The sequence below is a fragment of the Temnothorax americanus genome, unplaced genomic scaffold, assembly GCF_048541705.1.
Source record: "Temnothorax americanus isolate GAGA-0224 unplaced genomic scaffold, ASM4854170v1 Scaffold111, whole genome shotgun sequence".
Lineage (NCBI taxonomy): Eukaryota > Metazoa > Arthropoda > Insecta > Hymenoptera > Formicidae > Temnothorax > Temnothorax americanus.
This window is the reverse complement of record NW_027509244.1, coordinates 18827-43347: the sequence shown is the minus strand read 5'-3', so window position 1 is coordinate 43347 and position 24521 is coordinate 18827. Positions and strand designations below refer to the sequence as shown.

General features: G+C 34.1%; 2 protein-coding genes across 6 annotated transcripts in view; one reads left to right on the top strand and one right to left on the bottom strand.

Moving 5' to 3' along the window:
- Positions 1–9283, top strand: part of Ftz-f1 (ftz transcription factor 1) — a 139165-nt gene extending 129882 nt beyond the window's left edge. For 2 of the 3 annotated variants that reach the window (XM_077426452.1, XM_077426450.1), the window contains 4 exons: positions 4924–5711; positions 6733–6991; positions 7289–7389; positions 7480–9283. In XM_077426452.1, coding sequence (XP_077282578.1) covers positions 4924–5711; positions 6733–6991; positions 7289–7389; positions 7480–7626 — 1295 coding nt within the window. In that variant the 3' untranslated portion in view covers positions 7627–9283. The remainder of the gene's footprint in view (positions 1–4923; positions 5712–6732; positions 6992–7288; positions 7390–7479) is intronic. The other variant, XM_077426451.1, reaches the window with a different exon arrangement.
- A 377-nt stretch (positions 9284–9660) lies between these two features.
- Positions 9661–23277, bottom strand: Ppl (glycine cleavage system H protein, mitochondrial). 3 transcript variants are annotated; one of them, XM_077426455.1, is made up of 4 exons: positions 22957–23277; positions 22450–22847; positions 13641–13784; positions 9661–12623 (listed from the first exon to the last, which is right to left on the bottom strand). In XM_077426455.1, exons 2-4 carry the CDS (start codon positions 22592–22594, stop codon positions 12394–12396), a joined length of 519 nt encoding a protein of 172 aa, XP_077282581.1. In that variant the 5' UTR covers positions 22595–22847; positions 22957–23277; the 3' UTR covers positions 9661–12393. The 3 variants fall into 3 exon arrangements, with proteins under 3 accessions (XP_077282581.1, XP_077282582.1, XP_077282583.1); XM_077426456.1 differs by having other exon boundaries at positions 22450–22767; XM_077426457.1 differs by having other exon boundaries at positions 22450–22751.
- Positions 23278–24521: the final 1244 nt, after the last annotated feature.

Sequence of the window (24521 nt, the reverse complement as noted above, 5' to 3'; positions counted from 1 at the left end):
CAACATGCTCGCGAGAGAGCTGCGTGCTATAATCGACAATTACAGATTACGCGAACGATTACCATTACACTTAATTATTTTCTTCGCGTCGTTGGCGGTTACTCGGTTACAGGCCGACATGGGTGTGGTGTACGCTGTTTAAACCACATGTACGTCGCTTCTGGCCGATCATAGTTGTTCTCCAGAGTCGCGCATACTTGAAGATTCATTCTTCGTCGTTTGCGATTTAAACTGAGCCGCGGCATTTATCGAGTTTTTTAAATATCGAACCATCAATATCGAATCGTGAGTCTCTTGAAATATTCGAAAGGTGTCAAGCAATTGTATCAAGTAATTGTAATTTTAAAAGCGTGTTCAAGGATATGATTTCGGCTTCGTGAAAGAAGCAAAACCGTGATATGTACACTTTGAAATCAATCTTATAAATTACTAGAAAATTTACGACGTTCTTTAATATACTTAGGTTTTTTTAGCATTTGATCTTAGATCTTAAGTTTCTAATCAACGTTTACATTTAAAAATTTTATCGAGATAAATTCTTGAATTTAAATGATGAACAATATTTATGCACTTATTTGTTGTAGATTCTTTCGACGGCATGTAATTCAAAAGTTACTGACGACGTCTCGGCGTACTCGAAGAAAAATTGCAATATAGCCGGGAATTTATAAAATCTCAAGTTTGCGTCACGTGTTAAATTCCGCGTATATTCCCGACGCTGCGCCTATACGCAAACAGTTTTCGAAACAACCTGAGAGACGAGACTCGATCAATCTCGCGCGGCAGATGGCTCGTTATCAGCGGCCAGTTTGAAAAAGTCAGTACGCGCGGCTCTACGGCTTTAGACGCGTTTATTCGCGATAACAGGCTGCAGAACGCGGGAAACGCGCCGTGGGATATGTGCCGAACACGATGATTTTGCGCAGTGCTCGCGCGCGCGCGTGTTGATTGCCGCCGCGCGTATGTACATACATACAACAGAAATAGCAAGCGGCGTACTCTCACGCTTTTGTCCTACTTATCCGGCGATTAGCTGTGACTTCCGCTTTCGTCCGACTCGGAAGACTACGCTTCCCCAAGGTTGCTTCGTTCGATCGTGCGCGCTAAAGAGATTTTTCTTTAGAATTAAACCGTACAACACTGATCACTACTTTCAGGCCGCTTTTTGCGTTCAAAATTTAGGGTCGCTTTAAGTCGGAAAATCTCCAGTCCTTCGATCATTTTCGATCGTAACTTTTTAATGCCATCAACGTATTTTTTTCGAAACTTATGTAAAATTATGTTTTTCAGATATTCACCTATATAATTCTGAGGTAAAGTTTAATTTAATTTAATTAAATGAGGAACCAAGCTCCTATGTATCAAATACTGTAAAGTGATTAAGGACCAATAAATGAGCAAAAAAGTTAAAAAATTAAATTAATATATAGGGGGTCCCATTTAAAACAGTACGGTCGAATAACTCATAAAGGAGGGAGTTGATGAAAAAGTATGTCAGATGAAAGTTGGATAAAATGTATAAAAGATCAAATCTCACCGATTTTGTCACCACTTAAATATATTGTAGGGGAGGTCTTTCTGAGTAATTCTATACAAGAAAAGTGGGAGACGGCATTGGTTTAGAAGAAATAGCAAATTGAAGTTTTACAATTTTAATACCTTTTTTAGGCATTATAAAGTAACATTAGTTCTAAGAGAAATAATTTGCTGATATACATATATGTATAGACACACTGAGAAAAAAATATTGAAATCCAAAAAAATATTTATTAGGTATGGCTCCTAACAGCTTATTTTGCTAAATATGATACACATATTTATTTAGGAATTAGATATTTTACTTAATTTAAATAAAAATATATAATTTTAAATAAAAAAAAAAACATGTGTATTATATTAAATAAATAAGCTGTTAGGAGCCATACAACCAGGACAATGCGATGGAAACATTTAAGAAGTTGAAACAGATTTACAAAGATCAATTTCTATCCCGGGCACAAGGCATTTTTAAATGGCGGTAAAATTGTAAAGATGGATCCCGTTCTGGAGTGGACTACCAATGACATAAACAATTTGGTGATTCAAATTTAATTTAATTGATCACCAATCATTTTTACTGTCAACTTCTTAAATGTTTCTGTCGCGATATCCTGAAATTTGACACATAATTTTTTGTCAAAGTTCACATAACACTGGTCGATTTTCTTGTGTTCCATTTTCATGACATGTCACTCAAACATACAGTTATCCTGTTATACAAATGATTGTAGAATCACAGTTGTTAATGTTATCAAATTGAAATTTTAACTGAGGGTAGAGTATAAATGTAGCTCTCGGTCTACTGCAGTCTCGTTTTTACAGTGTTACCAGTTGTTGAGATAAAAAATTCAGTTTATATATTGCCAGTCAGTCGATTTAAATTACTTAATTGTTATTCTATATACTGGCGAAGAAAATTCATTATTCTGTTTATAAAAAATTCAGTCTCATTACTTTTTAGACAGACTACGTATTAATTTAGTACACACTAATAGTTTTAATTATTATAATGAAAATTAAGAAGCGGCAAATTGTGATGCAAAAATAGTTATTTGTGCAACAAGTGCTGGAAGATGAAAATTCCCGGGTGCGGTGACCGCACGAGCCGAAGGCGAAAGTGGCCCATTACACGCGCGACGCGCGCGTGAAAAGCCATTTTCCACGCACTTGCAACATAAAATAGGGTATGCAAGCCGTGCGTGAAGATGAAAATTCACGGGTGCGGAGTTGACGCACGAGCCGAAGGCGAGCACTTGTTGCACAAATAACTATTTCTGCATTGGAAGGAAGCAGTTTTTTCTTTTCTCTTCATACATACATATTACCTATTTCTGAAAAAAGTCGTTCTGAATAAGCACTGCTCCCGCGGAGCCCATTCCGCGCGCGCCATTTGTGCGACAAATAGCTAATTTTCCACGCGAGAAATTCAGTGCGGGAATATCTCATTCCCGCACGGCTTCAAGTGAAATATCGCTCGCGCGTGCGGAATCAGCCATTTGTCGCACAGATGGCGCGCACGCAATAGGCCACTTTCCACGCACTTTGTAATATAAAATAGGGTGTGTAAAGCCCCTTGCACAATGCCAGGCAACAGGCAATAGGAACAGGGTATAGAAATCAGAAATCATGTATAAATGCAGAATAAACAGTGACACAGGCAATAGACACAGAAGTTTCCGTTACGTTGGAAATTCTGTGCCTATTGCCTGTTGCCAACCAATCATAGCATTCGAATTTTTTAGGTTGTAATTAACGATTTTTTGGTTATTTCCTGTTCCTATTGCCTGTTGCCTGGCATTGTGCAAGGGGCTTAACACGTGCGGGAAGTTGAGAATTGGACACGAGTGCGGTCACACAAATAACACAAATAACTATTATTATTAGTATATACACATTTGTACGGTTACACAAATAACTATTATTTGCTGCCCACCATGTTGAGCCGTTGCCGCGTTGGCGCTAAAATCATGCCTAATATTCGCCGAATATTCGGTTATTCGGCAGATGACCTTGCCTAATATTTGTATTCGGTATTTGGTCAAATATACTATATTCGTTACAATTCTAATTTGTTGTATCTTCTGAACCAATACCGTCCCCCACTTTTTTCTTGCGTAGAATTACTCAGAAAGACCTCCCCTATAAAATTTTTAAGTGACGATAAAATCGGTGAGGTTTGACCTTTTATACACATTTACCGAAAATTTTATGGTTTGAATAGACGATATATCTTATTATAGATTTTGGAATTATTTATTAAAAAAATAGGGGTTTCCATTTAAAAAGCTTAACTTGGACTTTACCGGACCCAACACGGGCCCTAAATCAAAATCTAATATGATCGTCTATTGGCCCTCTTCGATCCTACAACTTTCATCTGACACATTTTTTTCATCAATTCCATTTTTTATAAGTTATTCGACGGTATTATATTAAATAAGACACCTGTATTAACTTCAATATAATAATAAACGTTTCAATTACACCGAGTCTTCATCAGCCAAAATAGGAATATTCTAAATTTAAAACTAAATCCAAATAGAGAACGATAAATAAACAATTAATTTAATTAAATCTTTGCTGAGAAAAAATATTTTTATTATTAAAAAGAGCGATACGTCGGACCGTTCGGAATCGTAAAATTTGCACTAAATGTATAAGGAGACAAATGAAGGGCACAGACAGAAGGAAAACGATCAAAGTCCACTTTTTGTCAAAATTGACCTGATCATGCTATCTTATGGCATTTTCAAAGAACTTTCATAATTCTTATCTTTTTGATCAAAATCAGTTACAAATAATTTATTGGAAATAAGACCGAAAAATCATAGTCCACATGCTTGTGAAAGAATTTATCGGAGTCCAACATACAATGTAAACGCTAAGTAAAATATGCATTCCAATATTCACTGCCAGTACTTTTTTTAAATAGCTTTCTAAAGTTTCTAAGATATCTGATGTCTTGAAATAAAAAATTACGTTTTTCTCGAAATTACTCCGGATAGACATTGATCATTTTTCTCCTGTGTGTACCCTTCAAATACATATAATAAATACAATTAAATATCTACTGAGAACATTTAACAATACTTATAATCACGGTTTTGCTTAAGACATCAATTCTTACATTGATTTCTTTGACGCCTGAATATGATGTTCCATTTCCTACATTCCCTGAGAAATCAAGTGCGACTCGCGGCCTTCGGGCGGTATCGAACGGCGCGTAGACCAGCGGAAAAATCCATTCAAGGATAAGAAAACGCTCCGTACACTGCGGCTCTTAAGCGTTAATTAAAGGTTTAAGAATAAATAGCGAGGGAAACCCCCTGCTAAACGTGATACACACGCGCCGCGCTGAATCAGCAATTCTCCCTGTTGTTCCAGCTGTACGGGCAGACAGAATGCGAGGCGGTAGGAACAAATTTGGGCCCATGTACAAGAGGGACCGGGCGCGGAAGCTGCAACTGATACGTCAACGGCAACTGGCGATCCAGACGATACGCGGCAGCCTCGGAGACCCGACCGGCTATTCGTCCGCGGTCGCGCCCTTGATGCACATCAAGCAGGAGATCCAAATACCTCAAGTCTCGAGTCTGACCTCGTCGCCAGACTCGAGCCCGTCCCCCGCGACCGTGGCCGCGGGTCTGGTCACGACGCAAGCCGGCGGCAGCGGGGCCGGTCAGCACCAGCTGATCGCGCCATCCAGCCAACCCAACATCGGTACCAGTGGCGGCGGTGGCAGTGGCGGTGGTGGCGGCGGCGGTGGTGGCGGTGGCGGTGGTGGAGCCGGTGGAGGTAGCGGCAGTGGCGGAGGTGGCGGAAATCACCTGCACAATCTCAATCCGAGTCTGGACAGTAAACTCTGGGCCGCGAACTCCACCACCCCCGGCACGAAGGTCTTCAACTTCGGCGAACAATCCGCCCAGCCGCATGGCGGGGTGCCGAGCTACGCGCCCAACCCCCCCGTCGCTCTCAAGAGCCCGATGATAAGGGAGTTTTTATTGTCGATCGACGACCGCGAGTGGCAGTCGTCTCTCTTCGGACTGTTGCAAAACCAAACGTATAATCAGTGTGAAGTGGACTTGTTCGAATTAATGTGTAAAGTGCTCGATCAGAATTTGTTTTCGCAGGTAGACTGGGCTAGAAACTCGACGTTCTTCAAAGATCTCAAAGTGAGTATCTCGGGCATCTAGACCGCCGCGGGTCTTTTCTAGAACGACGAACGTCTTCTGTCCCTTTTTTCCCTCCTTTCCTCCATCATCGCACGAATTCGAGATTGTTGCCTTTTTCCGCGATATTTTTGATATAAAAGTGAACGAGAGAGGCGTCAACATGTAACGTCGTTAGAAGTAACCGCAACGATTTTGTCGAGGATCTCCTCGACGAGAAAAGTTCGTTCTTACCGATAAATAACTCGCTGCCTGGTCTGCTCGATGCCATGAGCGGGGATGTGAGGTAACCGGCGGCATTACACAATCACTGAATGATTTCAAGCATCGCCTCATATCTAGGTCATAACAAGATACGTTTCTGGGTTATGGCGGTTGCCCCAAAGCGGGACCACGTTAATTATAAATTGCATACTTCAACCGGTCGTTTTGTAATAACTTTTTATTTTTGCTCCAACACGGCGGATTTGTTAACGACGATGCAAAGCAGACCGAGGCCATTTTGTTGAAACTTTTCGTCGACAATATGGTACACATTGCCGCGCCTGATCTTCACTGCAGTCTCATTAAAATCGTGTCGCGCTTCTAAAAGAGATTCTTTTTTTAACACTTTTCTATTTCTGTAATATAAATAGTCACATATACCAACTACATTTTGCGGTATTTTTTATTAAAAAAAAAAAAAAAAAAAAAAAAAAAAAAAAAATGTCTTGGTTTAATGAAACATTTGAGACACAACTAATGTTTATCAAATATTTATTTGTAAGTTGCTATTAAAGTTTTACAAATAATTATTTATATCTATTTATAAATTCCAATTTTAGCAATTTTCCCATTTATCATACGAATTTTTTTAATTTAGCCAGCTCTGAAAACATTTTATCGTACTAACATGTGATTTTTTTTTAATATTAAAGTTCGAATACAAATATCAAATTGAATACAATTACTCTCCATATACCATATATTTTTCTATGTATTTAGTCATTATATCTAACATTTGCACGGCAATGTTATTTGCTAGGTTGACGATCAAATGAAGTTGCTGCAACACTCTTGGTCGGATATGTTGGTGCTAGATCACCTTCATCACAGGTTACACAATAATCTACCTGACGAGACGACCCTTCACAATGGCCAAAAGTTTGATCTTCTCTGTCTCGGCCTACTCGGAGTTCCTTCCTTGGCCGAAACCTTCAGGGAACTGTCCAAGACGCTTCAGGAACTAAAATTCGACGTCCCCGAATATATATGCATGAAATTTCTAATGCTGTTAAATCACGGTAAGTAAAATTAAAAGTCCATCCATGTCTATCTCGTAAGCGACGAGCTTTGAAAGACAACAGGTGATAATTGAGTTGGCAAGATTCACGCGACCATGCAGTCACGTTTTATGTAGCTTTCTGCAAAGATCGCATCGCAGAGACCTTTCGCATCAACGATGTAAAATTTATTGTGCATCACAACTTGGTTTTTTATTCTTTGTTCCACTTTCAAGTAAATACCTCGTTCCAATACCCTATAATATTCAAGTCAAATTTGTATCTTTTACATAAGTGCGTATATTTAATTTGCTGCAGATGTCCGTGGATTAGTAAACAAGAAGCATGTGCAAGAGGGTCACGAGCAGGTTCAACAGGCGCTTATGGAATACACGCTACATCATCACCCATCTGTACTGGTGCGTTTTATCGCAAAATGTTTCCTCTTATACTTGTCTTAAAACGGATTAAACCAGATATTTAATTGTCCTTATCTTTTATCTGTCTAGGATAAATTTAACAAGCTGCTAGCAGTATTACCGGACATTCACGAGGTGGCAACCAAGGGAGAAGAGCATCTTTATCAGAAACATTGTAATGGAGGCGCGCCAACACAAACGCTTCTCATGGAGATGCTTCACGCCAAGAGGAAATGAAACGATCAGTTTTACTTGGTAATTTTTGCCATCGAATAAAAAAGAAGTCTGTTATTACACACACACACACACACACACACACACACACACACACACACACACACACACACACACACACACACACACACACACACACACACACACACACACACACACACACACACACACACACACACATGTAATATAAGAAGAAAGTCTTGTTAACGCCCCTCGTGAGACAGAGTGGACCTCAAAGTACCTATTAAGAGCTAAAACGCTGCTAAGGTATCGGACCAAGTAATGGGGCCCTGGTTCATGAAATACCTAGGCATACAAATCAAGTATAGACATACTTTACACACATACGTACACACACACACATACACACACACACACACACACACACACACACACACACACACACACACACACACACACACACACACACACACACACACACACACACACACACACACACACACACACACACAATATATGTATTATAAAGTGTATCTAAATATATAAACACAATGACATATATTTTCTATATTTGATGTTGAAGTTTTAGAGATGTATCCGTGGAGAATTACCCCTGTTAATGGGTATAAGCGCAGGGAAACATTAAGCAAGATGCCTTGAAAACAGTACAAAGGGTGGTTAACAAAAAATATTGGTCAAAGGGCAGGCAACTTTTGTCTAAATAAGTAAAGCTATTTTTCTAATACTTAGAGGCGAATTTATTTTTAAGCATACCACACTGAAGCCTTGCTCTCACTCGAACGAAATATATCGTACCGCTAAAAGAGAATCAAATTCTCTCTCCAGATCAATCGTGCTTCTGCAAGGGATTCAATGGGCATACTTGAATGACAATGAACTTGCATGTGATATAACATATGTGTTTGTCGCACGGCCACCTGGGCATCCTTAGGATTTCCTATAAAGAAAAAAAAATCTGCATTTTTGTCACACTTGCACACAGCGGGGCTACTACATTGTAAATACTAGTTAACACATTCCAATTATGTTGTAAAGTACAGATCATGTTAAATATTGTAATTACAATATTTTGTGTATAGTTGAATAATGAAATGAAATAAATATATTTCTGTTGCTTACTTGAGGAAAATCATTAGCTACTTAAATGTCTTCACTAATTTTAGGATCTTATTCATGTATCTTTCTTTATTACTTCTCAAATAGGTGGCGGAAAGGAATAACTACAAATTGCGATATTTTACTATTGTATGTTGTATCGTAATAAAGATTCTGTTTAAGAAATAAAAGAATCATTGGAGCAAGGTTTATGTGGTCCTATATTGTCTAGCAATTAATTCTAAATGCATAAGATAATATTAATCGTATCGCAATTGTTAAATAGAAAAAAATATTTAGTAAATGTTAAGATAGCGATCAAAAGTAGTAATTTTTCACTAAATATATTATTATTATTATTAATTATTACTATTATTATTGTTTAGCCAATAGTCAGAAATTCTTCAGTGCTGTGAAGGCTGTCTTTTCGACGCCTGTGGTATTTGAAGCCATTGGAAATTACATATTGTATCAGATGCAAAGTTTAAATGTGACAACAGAGACAGCAATCTTTCCTTGCACCGGTAGATTGATAATATTATCCGTTGCGACTCTTCTTGTTTTTATTCACGTATCAAACACGTACCTGCTGCAAAAAAGGCTATTTTACTACTTTCACTTTTTCCACCGATCTTTCAATACATTTAACTAGGTGTAAAGTGCTTGTTGACAAGCGCAGAACTTGATGTCTCGTGTTAGATTAAGATTCGAGTGTTAAATCAAATCAAGAGGAACAGTAACGAGTATTATTACCAATGGAATTAAATATTTTCTCGAGGACAACGCATGTACTTATCGCGCAAGTAAAGATTTGTGTCCATTGTCAGTTTTGACTTTATACGTCGATATAGAATATGCAAATTCCCAAATTTTCAAATCGTTCAATTTTTCATTAAACATGAAATTGGAAGCAGCCTAGGCTTATCATTGTTCTCATCTACAATAACGTTTCTTTGAAAAGAAAGAAAAAGATTATTTTTATTTAACTCACGACACGAATGATGACTACCTCTTCATATTTGTATTAAGTTTTTATATTTTTACATTTTTAGTAACCACATACCTCAAAATAGACGCCCAGATAGCAATTTGAATGGAACGAATGAATGTAACATGCATAAACAGATATTTTTTATTCGTGTAGTATGTATAATTACACGTTAAGAAACTACGATGTAATACAACTTATTAAAAGTATCGTACCCATGTCCACACGTTATTAGCTCTTAGTTAACTATTACTATTGTATTTTCTGCAAATTAGTTCATAATTCTGTCGTTTACCATGTATTAGTTACTGCTGTCTCACAATTGAAAAATGTGGCTTTAAATCATGCATTGCTGTTTGGGTGAGACGAGTTTACGCTATCGTTTATTTATTGTTCTTCTTTCATCTCTGAGACCTCCTGCTGAACGTGTCGGTCTGATAATTTTGGAACAAGTCGTATTAGTCGCAAACACTATCATATGTTAATAAGAAAAAAGCTCTATCGAAAAAGAAATAAGATAGCTCGAAATTAATTATCTCTGTATATATTTTGTATTATAGAATAAAGCATATAAAGCGTGACATATTAATTGCCTTTTTTAATTTTAAAAGGAAAAGGCGTTTTTTTTTTTTTCATAAATGTTGTAGGACAACATCATTTCCTTTGAAAAGAGTATTTAACGACAATAATAGTTTTACAAGAAACATGCCATTTTCATGCAAACGATAATATTTTAATGTTTTCCTTTCTAATGAAACATTTATTATCTTTTCTAATAAATTTAAATTAAGACCAAAGTCAAGACAAATTCATGGTATAATCCTTTTAACATTAATGTAAGTGCGTTGGATCTATCCAAGAGCTCTATAATCATGTAGTAACATAAACGTGTAAGTTTATGAAGAGAATACATGTAAAATAAAATTACAGATAGCATACAAAATACAGAAGCATTTACACACAAGCACGTTTTTATTAATACAAGAATATAAAAACTCGGTATCCGCGCTTAAAACTTACTCGAATGTTAAAAAATATACTCGAGAAAAAATGATCATTGTTACTCCGCGAAAATGACATTCAGTATTATAAATGCTATATGTTCTCTTCGAAATTCCGCAACTTTTACTCTTCAAACATTTCCTTCTAAAGTTGGCACTTTCCTAAAATATTAATGTCACGCTCTAAATGCTTCATTCTGTATATACATCGATTAACGACTCCATCTGTTACAAGACATTTATTAACAATTGTAATTAGTAAATATGATAATTACAGCGTTGTGTATATTTTTTTATGTTAAATATGTACAGTTACCAATTATGATTGGCAAATAACCTAATTTAATATCTACGTGATTTTTTGATCCAATAAATCATTGGAATAAAATTAAAAATTTTAAAGGAAAAATATTATGCGTTGTTAACACTGCCATTAGCAGTTGGCAATTGTAAATTATGTAGAAAAATTTAATTGACTGTAAATATATCTTTATTATTAACAGATAATTGTTCCTTTCTAGAGAGCTAACAGTACTATTTTTTATATATTATATTGGTTGAGAAACCCATGATGATATTACTTCTCTTATTTTGAAACTTTAGGGTTGCTATCAGATTACAAAATATTCGGAGAGTTGAAAATAATATAAGATCAATCGATATACTATTTTGTGAAATTCAGAAATAGCATCTTGCGATTATTCATTCTTATTAAGATATACAATTATTACAAAATTTCAAGATCTTTGTGCGCTCGAAGAAAGAAAAGAAGAATAATATAATTCGTAACTATCGAATAATGTTGTTATTCATGTATTATCAAACAACATATATAATATATATATATATATATATATATATATATATATATATATTTGTTTGCTTTGTATAAATACAAAATGAAGAACGTTGCACAGTGACTAATAAAAATATATATTGCAACTATCTCGCAATCTATACCAATTTATGACTTGTGCTAAAACACAATATCTTTACGTATTAAAATCTTTGTATTGAATTATGTTTTGTACATTTTTGTAATGCATTAACATTACAACTTATTTTAATTTTACAGTAAATAATTTTCGACAGTACTCTAACGTGGATTAGTTAAGATCATATTTGACGTGTTAGAAAAAATGTGATTGGTCATTTCCAATGGACTAATCTACGATTAAGTTAATCAGAGCTTGGTCGAAGTGGCCCTAAATGCTTGCTTGCACTAACTTTTTCATAAATTAATGTTTCATTATTTTTACTTATAAAAATGCTAAATGAAATGACAGATACTCGGTATGCGCGCGAGATGTAACTTCAGTTGTCACTGCTCTTAATGTGACTAAGGTACAAATATAACATCTTATTTTCCATAAACGCAATGATATATTTATAATGAATGCAGCATTTTGGATTTTGTACGAATTCTTGTTTATGTACAAATAATAAGGCAAAGATATCGTTCTTTACAACTTTCTGCAGTCTACATCAAATTACATATTAACAGATAACTTCTGTTTAAGTTTTAATTAAATCGTGCTGATCAATATATTGTACGAACAATTATAGCAAGATATCTTTCATGTGTGTTCCTACAACATCATTGAAATTTCGAATGATATCTTCAAATAGAAAATACAGTTCTTAAAAATACAGTTATAACCGATTCAAATTCTACGTTAGAGGAAATTTTTCTAGCATATAAACTTAATGCGCGTCTGATTTCAAAAACATATTATAAGCCTCCTCATTCATCAGGCTCTTAAGCTCATCTGGATCGCTTAATTCTACTTTGAATAGCCAACCATCTTTGTAACAAGATTTATTAATTAACCCGGGTTTATTTTCGACTGCCTCATTTTTCTCCGTAACTTTCCCGCTGACCGGGCTTATCAGTTCTGAAGCTGCCTTCACCGATTCCAAGGCTCCACATTCCTCTAAAAAAATCATAATTACATAAACTATGAAAAGCATTCAAATTTCCATTCTAAATTTTAAGATTATAGTGTTATATATTGTGTTACAGATTTCTAAGTAAAAATAAGGAAAGGAAAATTAGATAAGACGAAGCTTAAATCAATAATGATTAAGTTTACGTTTTATCAACACTTTAGTTTTTATTATCTAATTTTCCTTTCTAGATTGGATATCTTAGAGCCTCGTCATAAAATTATTTTTAAAAAATAAGAAAAAATGTACATCCTCAAATTAGAACACAATTGAGTTTTCTTCGATAAGAAATTCCAATTTATGTTTCTAGAGGCAATCTTTTTAAGGCTCCTGTAGTGCGATTCTGTAACTCGTTATGCTGTCGTTATGTGCTCATAACGACAGTTGCGCGTGTACTATATGATAAAAAAAAAGCTGCGCAACGACAATATAACGATAACGATACTGCATAACGAGTTATAGAATCGTGGTCCTGCATGGGGATTCTCTAACTCCTTAACAAAAGTTTCGGTATCGTTGCGCAGGTTTTTTACTATATATAATACCTGCGCAACGACATCTTGTGAGATTGTGATGTCAGAGGCGAGAAATGACACCTTATTTTGTGTGCCATTCTCAAATTAAAAGACACTTCGATAAAAAATCACTACAGATTGTTTCAGAACACTTCTAAAATTGATCGAAAACTATACTTTTCCCTCGACAATAAACTCGGAAATAGCCGTAAAATGAATGTAATACGATGTAGGCTTATGTGCAAGTGCATGACTAGCTTTCGTATTACATTCATTTTATTGTTTGTCGACGGAAAAGGATAGTTTTCGGTCAATTTTCGAAGTGTTCTGAAACGATCTATAGTAATTTTTTCGAAATGTCTTTATTTGAGAATGGCACACATGACAAAATATGATGCATAACGAGTTACAGAATCGCACTACTAGTTGTTTCTGAAGTTTTTTTGAAATTTAGTCGCGCTAAGTAAGAAAGCATATCAACTATTATACCATCTTTTTTGATCGTGGATCCTACATCAGGAAGCTGCGCGTACACCACGTCCCCAAGCGCATCCTGCGCGTAATCCGATATACCGACTGTGCCGATTTTCCCATCTACCATTATCCATTCATGTTTATCGGTGTACAATCGTTCTGAAAAATCACGCATTTATATCGTAAAACTACGACAGCAGTGTATTTAAACGAAGTTGCATCATTAAAAATTTTTACAAATTATACATAATCATTATAAGTATATTTGTGAATTTGTGTATCGATCGAGACAATTACAAAAAATGTGGCAATATAGAACCCATCAGCTCTAGAGAGTGACTTTAATCAAACTTCGACTAATTTAATTCTGAATTATTTTGTTAACATGAATAGAATTATTATTTTTTGTTATTTGATATATCGAAAAAGGTTAAATTAGGAACAAGAAACTGTATATATAATTAAAATTTTCGCCTTAAGAGGGTAGCAAAGCAAAAAATAGACCTTTTTTAAAGTTAAATATTTAAAAAATAAAAAACTGAGTATTTAAAACTTTGATGCATAATTCTATATTCTTTTATAGTTACCTATTTAAAAAAGAGAAGAAAAAAAATATATATAATATATGTATATAAAAAGGAGTATTGATAATGAAGGGAACGAAACAGTTCTTTCCATTCAGTATAATAGCTGATAGTGGATATCATTCCGGACTAACGAATAATCTAAAACAAAATCAAAAATGCATTCATCATAATCTAAATAAGTGTTCCTAAAATGTGTTGGAAGCAAAATTAGAAAAAAAAAACATTTTTTCCACTTTATTAAAGAAAATGCAATGTTGTACTTTTTTTTAAACTAAAATATTTTTTTAAATAATTTTTTTCAAAATTCTACTTTCGACACATTTTAGCCCAACATTTCCGGCATATTGTTAATTTTTTTAACGATTCTTTTTTTAAAATAACCATAAAAGAATATAGAATCATGTGCCAAAACTTCAAATACTCAGAGTTTTTACTTCTTAAATATTTAATTTAAAAACAAAGTTCAATTTTTTTGTGTGTAAAGATCAATTTTTTTGCTTATCAAGGTTATCTACCCCCCCTCCCAGTAAACAAAATGATAACAATCTGTCGGCAGATTGGTAACAGATTTGATCAGACATGTCAGCAGACTGACTAACTGCGTCCGCATTCAGCTTATGTTCCGCCAGTAGAGTCTGCTATATATAAATCAAACAGCAGCTAAATTGGCAGCAGAAACCACGCAGAGCCTGAACGGTACTCCAATCTACTGTCTGATTATGTTAGCAGATTCTGTTATACTTCTGTTGGTGTCCTGCTAATATCATGTGATATATCAGAGCTGACATTAAATGTGTAGTTTGTCTGCCGACAAAATTTGTAGCAGATACTTAGCAAGATCTGCTTTCGACAGACCTTAACCAACCCAGGGTAGCAGAGTGACGTCAAATGACGTATTAATTCCGTCTTAATGACGTCCTCTAACGTCATTAAGACGTCTTTAGATGTCATCTTACTACCTGGGAATTCTACCGGTTGAACTAAAATCGTTGATTAAGTTTATAGAAGTTTGATCGAATTTGCTACTATTGTTTTATAAGTAGTAAATATATGTGTATATAATATGTATATGTATATCTTTCTCTAGTTAAAATAACAAGGGCGAGCTGGACCAAACTTTAAATTAATCAACGATTAATTCGATTAGTAGAATTGTTTAATGTCCATTTCTACCAATGTAGATTAACTTTAATCTCGGTTGAACTTATTTATCTTTTTTTAGTTCTAAGGATTAGAAGAAGATAAAAAAAGTTCACTCGAGATTAAAGTCAGTCTACATTCGTAAAAATGGATATAAGGCGAAATGTCTAACTGCATAATTATATACATATATATGTATGTATAGAGTGTAAAACTAAAGGTGTTACAGACTATTATTTCTAAAACTAAATGAATTTTTGTCAACCGTTTGATATCAAAAGTAACATCTTGTGATAAAATTAGTTTTTTTAGGTGGAGTCGTTTATAACGTAAGTTTTTAGGTTTTAGTAATAGTATACTATTTAGTGTAAGTAAGCTTTTTTAGTTTTACACCTTGTATACAATTATTATTATTATACAAGATATTATTATGTGTAATGTAATATCAACCCAGACAGCACACATACCCCAGATAGCACACCCCCAGATACACGTTTCAGAAATGTTTTATAAGCGTTTTTCCGAAACGTTTTATAATCGATTTCTAGAAACGTTTCTCATGAGTAAAAATATCCATTCGAACGTTCGCGATGGAACATTTCTTTTCCAATAAAATAACGTTTAAAAAACTGTTACAGAAACGTTTCGTTTTAATAATAAAGACATTAAAAATTTTTACTTTTCACGTTTTTTGAACGTGTTTATGACGTCTTTGAGACATTACGTGAGAATGTTCTAGAAGCTTTATGCATATAGTCAATATAATCATATTACCATCTATGACGTCTATTCTTTTTCGAAGAAATTCCTGAACTGGTGCACATTCGTGCAATAAATTAAAGTGAAACAAAATATACTTGTCTCTAACTTAATTGCATTACTGATGTGCACCAGTTCAGGAAGTTCTTCAAAACGGAACACACATATAAATGTTCTTTCAATGGCCACGTTCAGCAGAACGTTTATTTTGCAACTGTTGGCAGTTTTCTAAGCTCATATTTATAAATAGATTAAGACCGGTAGGACAAAATTAATTTAAGTAAATAAGTGGATATATGTGCATGGATAAAATGATTTATTTTGTGCAAAAATAATTAGTGCAATATAAATTTAAATGTTTCAAAAAAGGCTATTAAAGCTATTATTATATAAATAAAGCAAATTATAATTTTGAAAGAAAAAATTTAACAAATAGATATTTTTATTAACTGTAGAAACGTAAAAAATACGTTTCTTAAATCGTGGTTTCAAAAACATTTTTGTTCAAACGTTTCTTAATTGTTCTTTACGATAATGAAACTATGTATACGTTCAAAAAACGTATATGAAACTAATATGTGCACCTGGGACGTGTCTAAAAGACATCTTAAAAACGTCTTTACGACGTCTTTTAGACATTGTGGTGTCTATACCTACATACGTGCCAAAAGTTCCGGGATGGCCAATTATCTCAGAAAGTATATAAGATATTGGTTTATTGGAAAAATGTTTCAGATAAAAGTTGGAGATTACGTACGTCTCCTTGGAGCTTTCATGTATGCACAAGTATTTAAAGAAGTTGGGATACTATTGCATCAGCATATTCTTGATACCGAATCAAGTCAAAAAGTCTTGTATCACTTTTCCCTCCGACAAACAGTTATTGAGATATCATGAACTAAATGTTGAAAAAGTTACCAAGTTTTCGTTAAAAATATCTAAAAAAATATTAGGCAAATAAAAAAATGGTTAATTATGCATAAAAAGACCCCACCCGCCAATGACCTTGACCTTGACATATGTTGTCAAGGTCACCCTCCTGAGTGACCTTGAGAAGTTTTTAGCCGGCGGTCGTTATTCGTTAAAACGTTATTAACAAAAAAAGTTTGGAAAATATAGCAGCTATTTTGAGTATTGGAAGGCATAAACGACTATAATATTACGTTTTTTTTTTTTAAGCAGAGAATACTTTATTTCGCGATTATTTTGCGAAAAAGTCGCTGTTTTACCAAAACACAACATTTAAAGCAGTAAATTGTTGATAAATTGTATATTGAATATATGTGAGTATTGGAAGGCATAAATGACTAATACTACGTTTACGCGAGCGTTACTTCTGTAGTAACTTACGATAATTCTTTCGCGTAAACAGGATTTTCCTTCGCGTAAACGGGATTTTGTAGTAACTTACGATAATTTACTCTGCGTAAACGAGTAATATATCGTAAGTTACTACAGAAGTAACGCTCGCGTAAACGTAGTATAATATATATGTCGAAATAGAGTTCACGCATATACTTTCCACGCGAGACTAGTTGTCACATAAGTTCGTGGCGCGCTTTACGAGCTCGTTTAAGTAGAGGTGGTATTAAACAAGATAAGTTAGTTGATCATCTGTGTGAATATTTGTGGCGATATACAATAAACGAGCTTGTAAAGCACGCCACGAACCGATGTGGCACCTCGTTTGCTCATTTCGCGTGGAAAGTGTATGCGTGAACTATTTCGACATATATATTAGTCATTTATGCCTTCCAATACTCACATATATTCAATATACAATTTATCAACAATCTACTGCTTTAAATGTTGTGTTTTGGTAAAACAGCGACTTTCTCGCGAAATAAAGTATTCACTGCATTAACAAAAAAACTTTAATTTATCAACAATTTACTGCTTTAAATGTTGTGTTTTGGTAAAGCAGCGACTTTCTCGCAAAATAAAGTATTCTCTGCTTAAAAAAAAAAAACGTAATATTAGTCGTTTATGCCTTCCAATACTGAAAATAGCTGCTATATTTTCTAAACTCTTTTTGTTAATAACTTTTTAACGAATAACGACCGCCGGCTAAAAACTTCTGAAGGTCACTCAAGAGGGTGACTTTGACAACATATGTCAAGGTCAAGGTCATCGGAGGTGCTTTCCCTACTAAAGTCATAATTACCAATAATAGTTTATTTATAATTAATAAAAGTTAATTGAGCTTTACATATAATTAGCAGACATAATTTAGAAAACATTTTTTTTAATCGACGTGAAATTATTTGGGAAACACGTCTGTAATGTTTTCAACGTTTAAGAAATAATGATTTCATCTGACAATAAAGTTTCATGTGCGTTTGCTGGGCAGTGTGACGTAAAAGTGCGCGAAATTAAAAATACAGATCATTTTAATTGACGCAGGCAAATATCTCAAAAAATATGGAAGTAATGGAAAAATGTTTTACAAGGGGACCAGGCTAACGAATTTTTGTTTTTTTTTTCGTACTTACTGTACTTGAGAGTTATCATTCGGACATCAATTTCCCAAAGTATTAAGGCGCGTTTTTCAGAAAAACTCGAGAAAATCGACTTTGAAGAATTCCGAGCGCGCTATTTACACAGAATTTTAATTTTAATGTAAAATTTATCAAATCCATGTTAATTAATATTTAGTTGTTTTCAATTTCGTTTTCAATGAAAAATTTACACCTTCTTATTTTGAATATTGGTACAAAAATGAAAAACGTCAGGTAGGAAATAAAATGGTTTTATATTTTTGAAAATTACGAGAAAATACAGCGCAAAAATGATATTAATAAAAATATTGTTTAATTTTTAAAAGTGAATTATATGATATGAAATATATAGTTTAAAATATATTTTATACAGTCGTTTTACACGTCAATATTGCACGAACCAGGATGATATTCATCGTAAAAGCAAGGGAAACAGTAAGTTTCACGGCATCTAGCACACCGTACGAACGCAGATATTTTACAGGCAGATATTTTACAAGCATTTTAATTAATTCTCAAGAAAATTGCATTAAAATTCAATCTATTGTACATCACCAGCTGTTCTCTCCAATCTTTAAGAACATGATTCGATACGCGTGGCGATTCGCTTCAAACCTTTATGATGACAGAGACATTTTTATGAACGTCAATGAAGTATGTTTTCCAATAAACATTTAAAAAAAAACCTTGCGCCTGTAAAATATCTGCGTTCGTACGGTGTGCTAGATGCCGTGAAACTTATTGTTTCCCTTGCTTTTACGATGATTATCATCCTGGTTCGTGCAATATTGACGTGTAAAACGACTGTATACAATATATTTTAAACTATATATTTCATATCATATAATTCACTTTTAAAAATTAAACAATATTTTTATTAATATCATTTTTGCGCTGTATTTTCTCGTAATTTTCAAAAATATAAAACCATTTTATTTCCTACCTGACGTTTTTCATTTTTGTACCAATATTCAAAATAAGAAGATGTAAGTTTTTCATTAAAAACAAAATTGAAAACGATTTAATATTAATTAGCATAGATTTGATAAATTTTACATTAAAATTAAAATTCTGTGTACATAGCGTGCTCGGAATTCTTCAAAGTCGATTTTCTTGAGTTTTTTTGAAAAGCGCGCCTTAATACTTTGGGAAATTGATGTCCGAGTGATGACCCTCAAGTACAGTAAGTACGAAAAAAAAACAAAAATCTGTTAGCCTGAAGGTCCCCTTGTTAGACAAAAGTTGCATAGTTCTGTCATGAGGCGGACATATAATCCAGATGTGAATCGTGTCATAGATGCCATCGTTTTCAAGAAATTTTAAAGGCTAATTTCTTAAATAGATTTAATTTTTTTCTTGAGATAAAAATTATAGATTTCATCGAGACGTTTTCAAAACACTATAACAAAGCTCACTTTTGTTAAGAATTTCCTGAGATATTTTAAATTTTGTATAATATTTTTAATGTAAAATATGAAATATCTCTTAAAGTATTCATGTTTCAATGACTTTAATTTTATACGTTTATACGTAAAATAATGTAGTCGATTATTGTAAAAAAAAAAAACAGAAAAAATTATTTTAAAATTTGATTGCATTTTGTAGTCATTTAATTTTGCAAAATTGCAAATGTAAAAATTAATATTCTTCGATTCCTTTTGTTATTTTACGTATAAAAGTATGAAAGTAAAGTCATCGAAACATAAAAATGAATACTTTACGAGATATTTCATCTTTTATATTAAAAATATATTATGACAAAATTTAAAATATCTCAGGAAATTCTTAACAAAAGAGAGCTTAGTTATAGTGTTTTAAAAACGTCTCAACGAAATCTACAACTTTTATCTTAAGAAAAAAATTAAGTTTCATTAAAGTAGTCGCCTTTAAAACTTCTTGAAAACGATGACATCTACGACATGACTCACGCCGAAATGTATCCCTCTTTAAACCATATAACTTTTGTCTGAAACATTTTTCCATATCTTCCATATTTCGAGATATTTGCCTGCGTTGATTAAAATGATTCACCTGTATACTATAGTACTATACTATATTATGCCTGCATTCCGATATTCACTGTCAGTACTGCAAATCTATATTTTACGTCACGTGTGTACTATAGATTTTCAGTACTGAAAGTTGCTGACAGTGAATTTCGGAATGCAGCCTATAATGAAAACTGGTAATTATTCAGAATAGGGCCTTTTCCAAATTTTGAAATTTTTTGCGGTTTTCTTGGTAAAAATCTTTGTTGTAACTCCGACAGTGATAAAATCAAACGGGGGCGGAATTCGAAGATGTAATCTTCAATTTTCTTTTACTTGAAAGTATACATGTAGCCGCGGAAGGGACTCTGTCGCAGGCTCCTCCGCCTACATATGTACTGTCTATATACACACATATTCTTCGGACTTCCTCGATTAATTATTATCACTGTCGGAGACCACAAAGATTTTTACAAAGAGAGTCACAAAAAATATCAAAATTCAGAAAAGATTCAAAATAATCACCTGAAAACCTATTTGGAATTATACTAGCTTGGACCTTATTTCGCGAAGAGCAAAAAAAGATCCAAGCTAGTATGATTCCAAATAGATTTTCATTATATTAGTATAATATATTTTAAATTTCGCTCACTTTTATGTCACTGCGCATGCTCTAGCTCTCTGGGTCATGTTCCAAAACTCACTCTAGTTAACTAAAATGCTATAGTGTACGTGACGTAAACTATAGATTTTAGTTACCCAGAATGAGTTTTGGAACATGACCCTGATGCTCATATACGTGTATGTATGTATACATGTATGTATATACCTGCACGTTGGCGATATAGCAGGGCTGCGTTCCAAAATTCACTCTAGTTAACTAAAATGCTACAGTGTACGTGACGTAAACTATAGATTTTAGTTACCCAGAGTGAATTTTGGAACGCAACCCAGATTTCCTAACCGGAAAGTCGATTTTAGCACTTTATAACTTTTGTTGCACTTGAGAACGACGATTTTAACTTTCATATTCAGATTTAACACACCAAAATATACAATAATGTTAAGTTTCAGTCAAATCAGTGAGCAAGTCACTATATATACTACGTTTACGCGAGCGTTACTTCTGTAGTAACTTACGATAAATTACCCGTTTACGCGGAGTAAATTATCGTAAGTTACTACAAAATCCCGTTTACGCGAAGGAAAATCCCGTTTACGCGAACGAATTATCGTAAGTTACTACAGAAGTAACGCTCGCGTAAACGTAGTAATATATGTTCTTCACACTTACCGATCATTATTTATTCCCAACATTGAAAAAATTACAGACGTGGTTCCCAAATGATTTCACATTGATTTAAAAAAAAATGTTTTTAAAATTATGTCTGTTAACTATACGCTCAATTAATTTTTATTAAATTATAAATATAATTAATTAACTATATTATTTCCTAAACTATGAGAATATATTCCTAAATTTGCCCAAACGTTTCCCAAACAATTGCAATAATAAAAAAATATTAGGTGCCTCTACCCTCCAACTTTTATCTGAAACATTTTTCCAATAAACCAAAATACTTTCTGAGATAATTATAGGCGTTCCGGAACTTTTGGTACGCACGGTATATGCGTGCGCGCGCGCGCGCGCGTGTACATAGAACCAACAAATTGATTCCTCATCGATTAATATCAATTAATTTTACTTAAAGGACGAGAAGCGGAGAAAACTCGCAATAGTTGGTACTCAACGACCAAATCATTTCTTCCCGTCACAGTTTTCGCAAACACGTGTAGGCGACCTTTAAAAAGCCTAGCCGGTGATCCCGGGCTAATTTTCACGCGCACTCACCGATTCTCAAGTTCCGAGTTGTGGTTATGGATCGTGCCACGACGAGAGTTGGTATCTTCGACTTGACGGCTGTGCCGAGGAAATCGCCGTGCGAGACGATCGTTTTTGCTGCGCATCTGCTGATCTGGACGATTAATCTTGCCATTTCTTCTTTGTTTCGCGATCGCCGTGCGACGTGCGAGACCGTGCACGAGACTACCTAACCTCTTTTCTCACTCCGGACCCTCACGGGATGACGCGTGGCTCAGTGCCTACGCGAATGATTAGTAACACCAAGGTCCGTGGTTCGAATCCGACCCGGCCTTCGTCCCATATATGCTTTGTTGAGAAGTTTTTTCCGATTAAGATTCTTATGGATTAATGATCTGCACGATTGGGAATCGGAAAGGATTCACAATCTGCAAGGTTTAAGATTCGTAAAAAGGATCAAAAAGATTATGAACGTGTGTATCACGGTGGTAGTGTAAATGAATGAATGACTAGGTCTACATTGCTTGTGCTAATTACCTTAGGGTACAAGGCACCTTATTTCCTCATCCGAGGAATGTAACTGATAAAACCCCCTCCGGACCCTCACGCGAGTTACGCGTGATGCAACGCAACCCGCGGCGAGAGCAAAACGGAGCTGAGCAGGCTGAGCTGAATCCTCGGTCGAGTAATGAGACGCGAGACCAGTGATCCAGCTAGCACGTTTCTATCGTTATTAGCCGCTCTCTTATCTCATCAAACTAGATATTTTAAACAGGTCAACGTAAGAACGAGTGCAAAACGAGCGTAGGATACACGCTCAAATTTCGCCAAGAATGTAAAAAAAAAAAGAATTTTTTCGAATCTTGGCCCGTTTTCCTCGGCCTTAGACACAAACGTTGATTATGTTGATTACGAGCATAGAACAATCTCGAGTACAATTGCAACACAAATAGTAAGTGACCTCCGGTCTTTGAGCAATCAAGTTAGTTTTATATTTCTGCTATCAGCCATCATCGTCGGCAGCGAATAATGTTTAGACGTGTTACTTATTTTTATTAAATCGTAGTCTTGAGAATATCTTCAGAATGCACTAGTTGATGTCAATTGTAATTTGCAATTTCTTAATTAAATAAAAAGAAATGATATACAGATTCTACGTTACAGATCATCAGGCTTGATTTATATTTAAAATTATATGACTTGCTCCAATTGGATATATGTGAGCAAAAAGTAAAAAATAAATAAATATCAAAGGCTCAGGCGATTAATAAATCAATTGAGAAAATAAGGAGCATAGTACTGCAACAAGGTGTTAGGTGTTAGCGTTGAAAAACTTGTATTTGTGATCAAATTAATCTACAGACGTTTCGGTCTGTTACTAGACCATCTTCAGTAAAAATACAAAAAAAAATTAAAGATTAAAATAATTAAAACACAATACGCATAATTATAAAACCGTTATACATCTGTTGTAAAGTCGCGTCACAATCACGTTGTGAAAGGATAATTTGTGCATTTATTACAGTAAGTCATACTGTAGGGTCGTAATTTGTGTTAAACTGAGAAGGTCCGAGAGACTAAAAAAAATAACTTCGGTGGCTACACGTACAATTTTTTTACTTAATTTTGTTTATCACAAAAACGAATAAAATTCTATAAATTTCTTATAAAATAGAAGCAATCTTTGTATTCTTAATGCAGCTAGATTGTATATTAGACCACATTATTCTCAGATATACATTTTACAATAAAAAAAAGGAGATATTAAGTTGAGATTAATTTCACCTTGCATAATTACACTCAATCGACATTAGTTTTCATTTCATAGATTTTTTATCTAAAGTGTTAGCATTTAATTGATATATAATTCTCTTTAAATTACATATTTTATTAGTTGTTTGTAATTTATTAGAAAAAGTATTCTCTAGTTTTATACACTAGAATTAAATGAGAACAGATAGACTTTCCATATTTTAAGTTTTAAGTTATAAGCGGTAATTTTTTTTTCGTTTGTTGTCCTCCATGTTGATTACATGAATTGTAATATTATTATATCTGTGGATAACATGCATCTTCTGTCTTATGTTTTAACTGTATAATAA

Excerpts from the sequence above, each read along its gene's own strand:
- Ppl (XM_077426455.1), bottom strand. The coding sequence starts at position 22,594 with ATGGCAAGATTAATCGTCCAGATCAGCAGATGCGCAGCAAAAACGATC. Across the intron at positions 13,785-22,449 it reads AACTCGGAACTTGAGAATCG|AACGATTGTACACCGATAAA; the intron begins GTGAGTGCGCGT and ends GTGATTTTTCAG. Across the intron at positions 12,624-13,640 it reads ATCCACGATCAAAAAAGATG|AGGAATGTGGAGCCTTGGAA; the intron begins GTATAATAGTTG and ends TGATTTTTTTAG.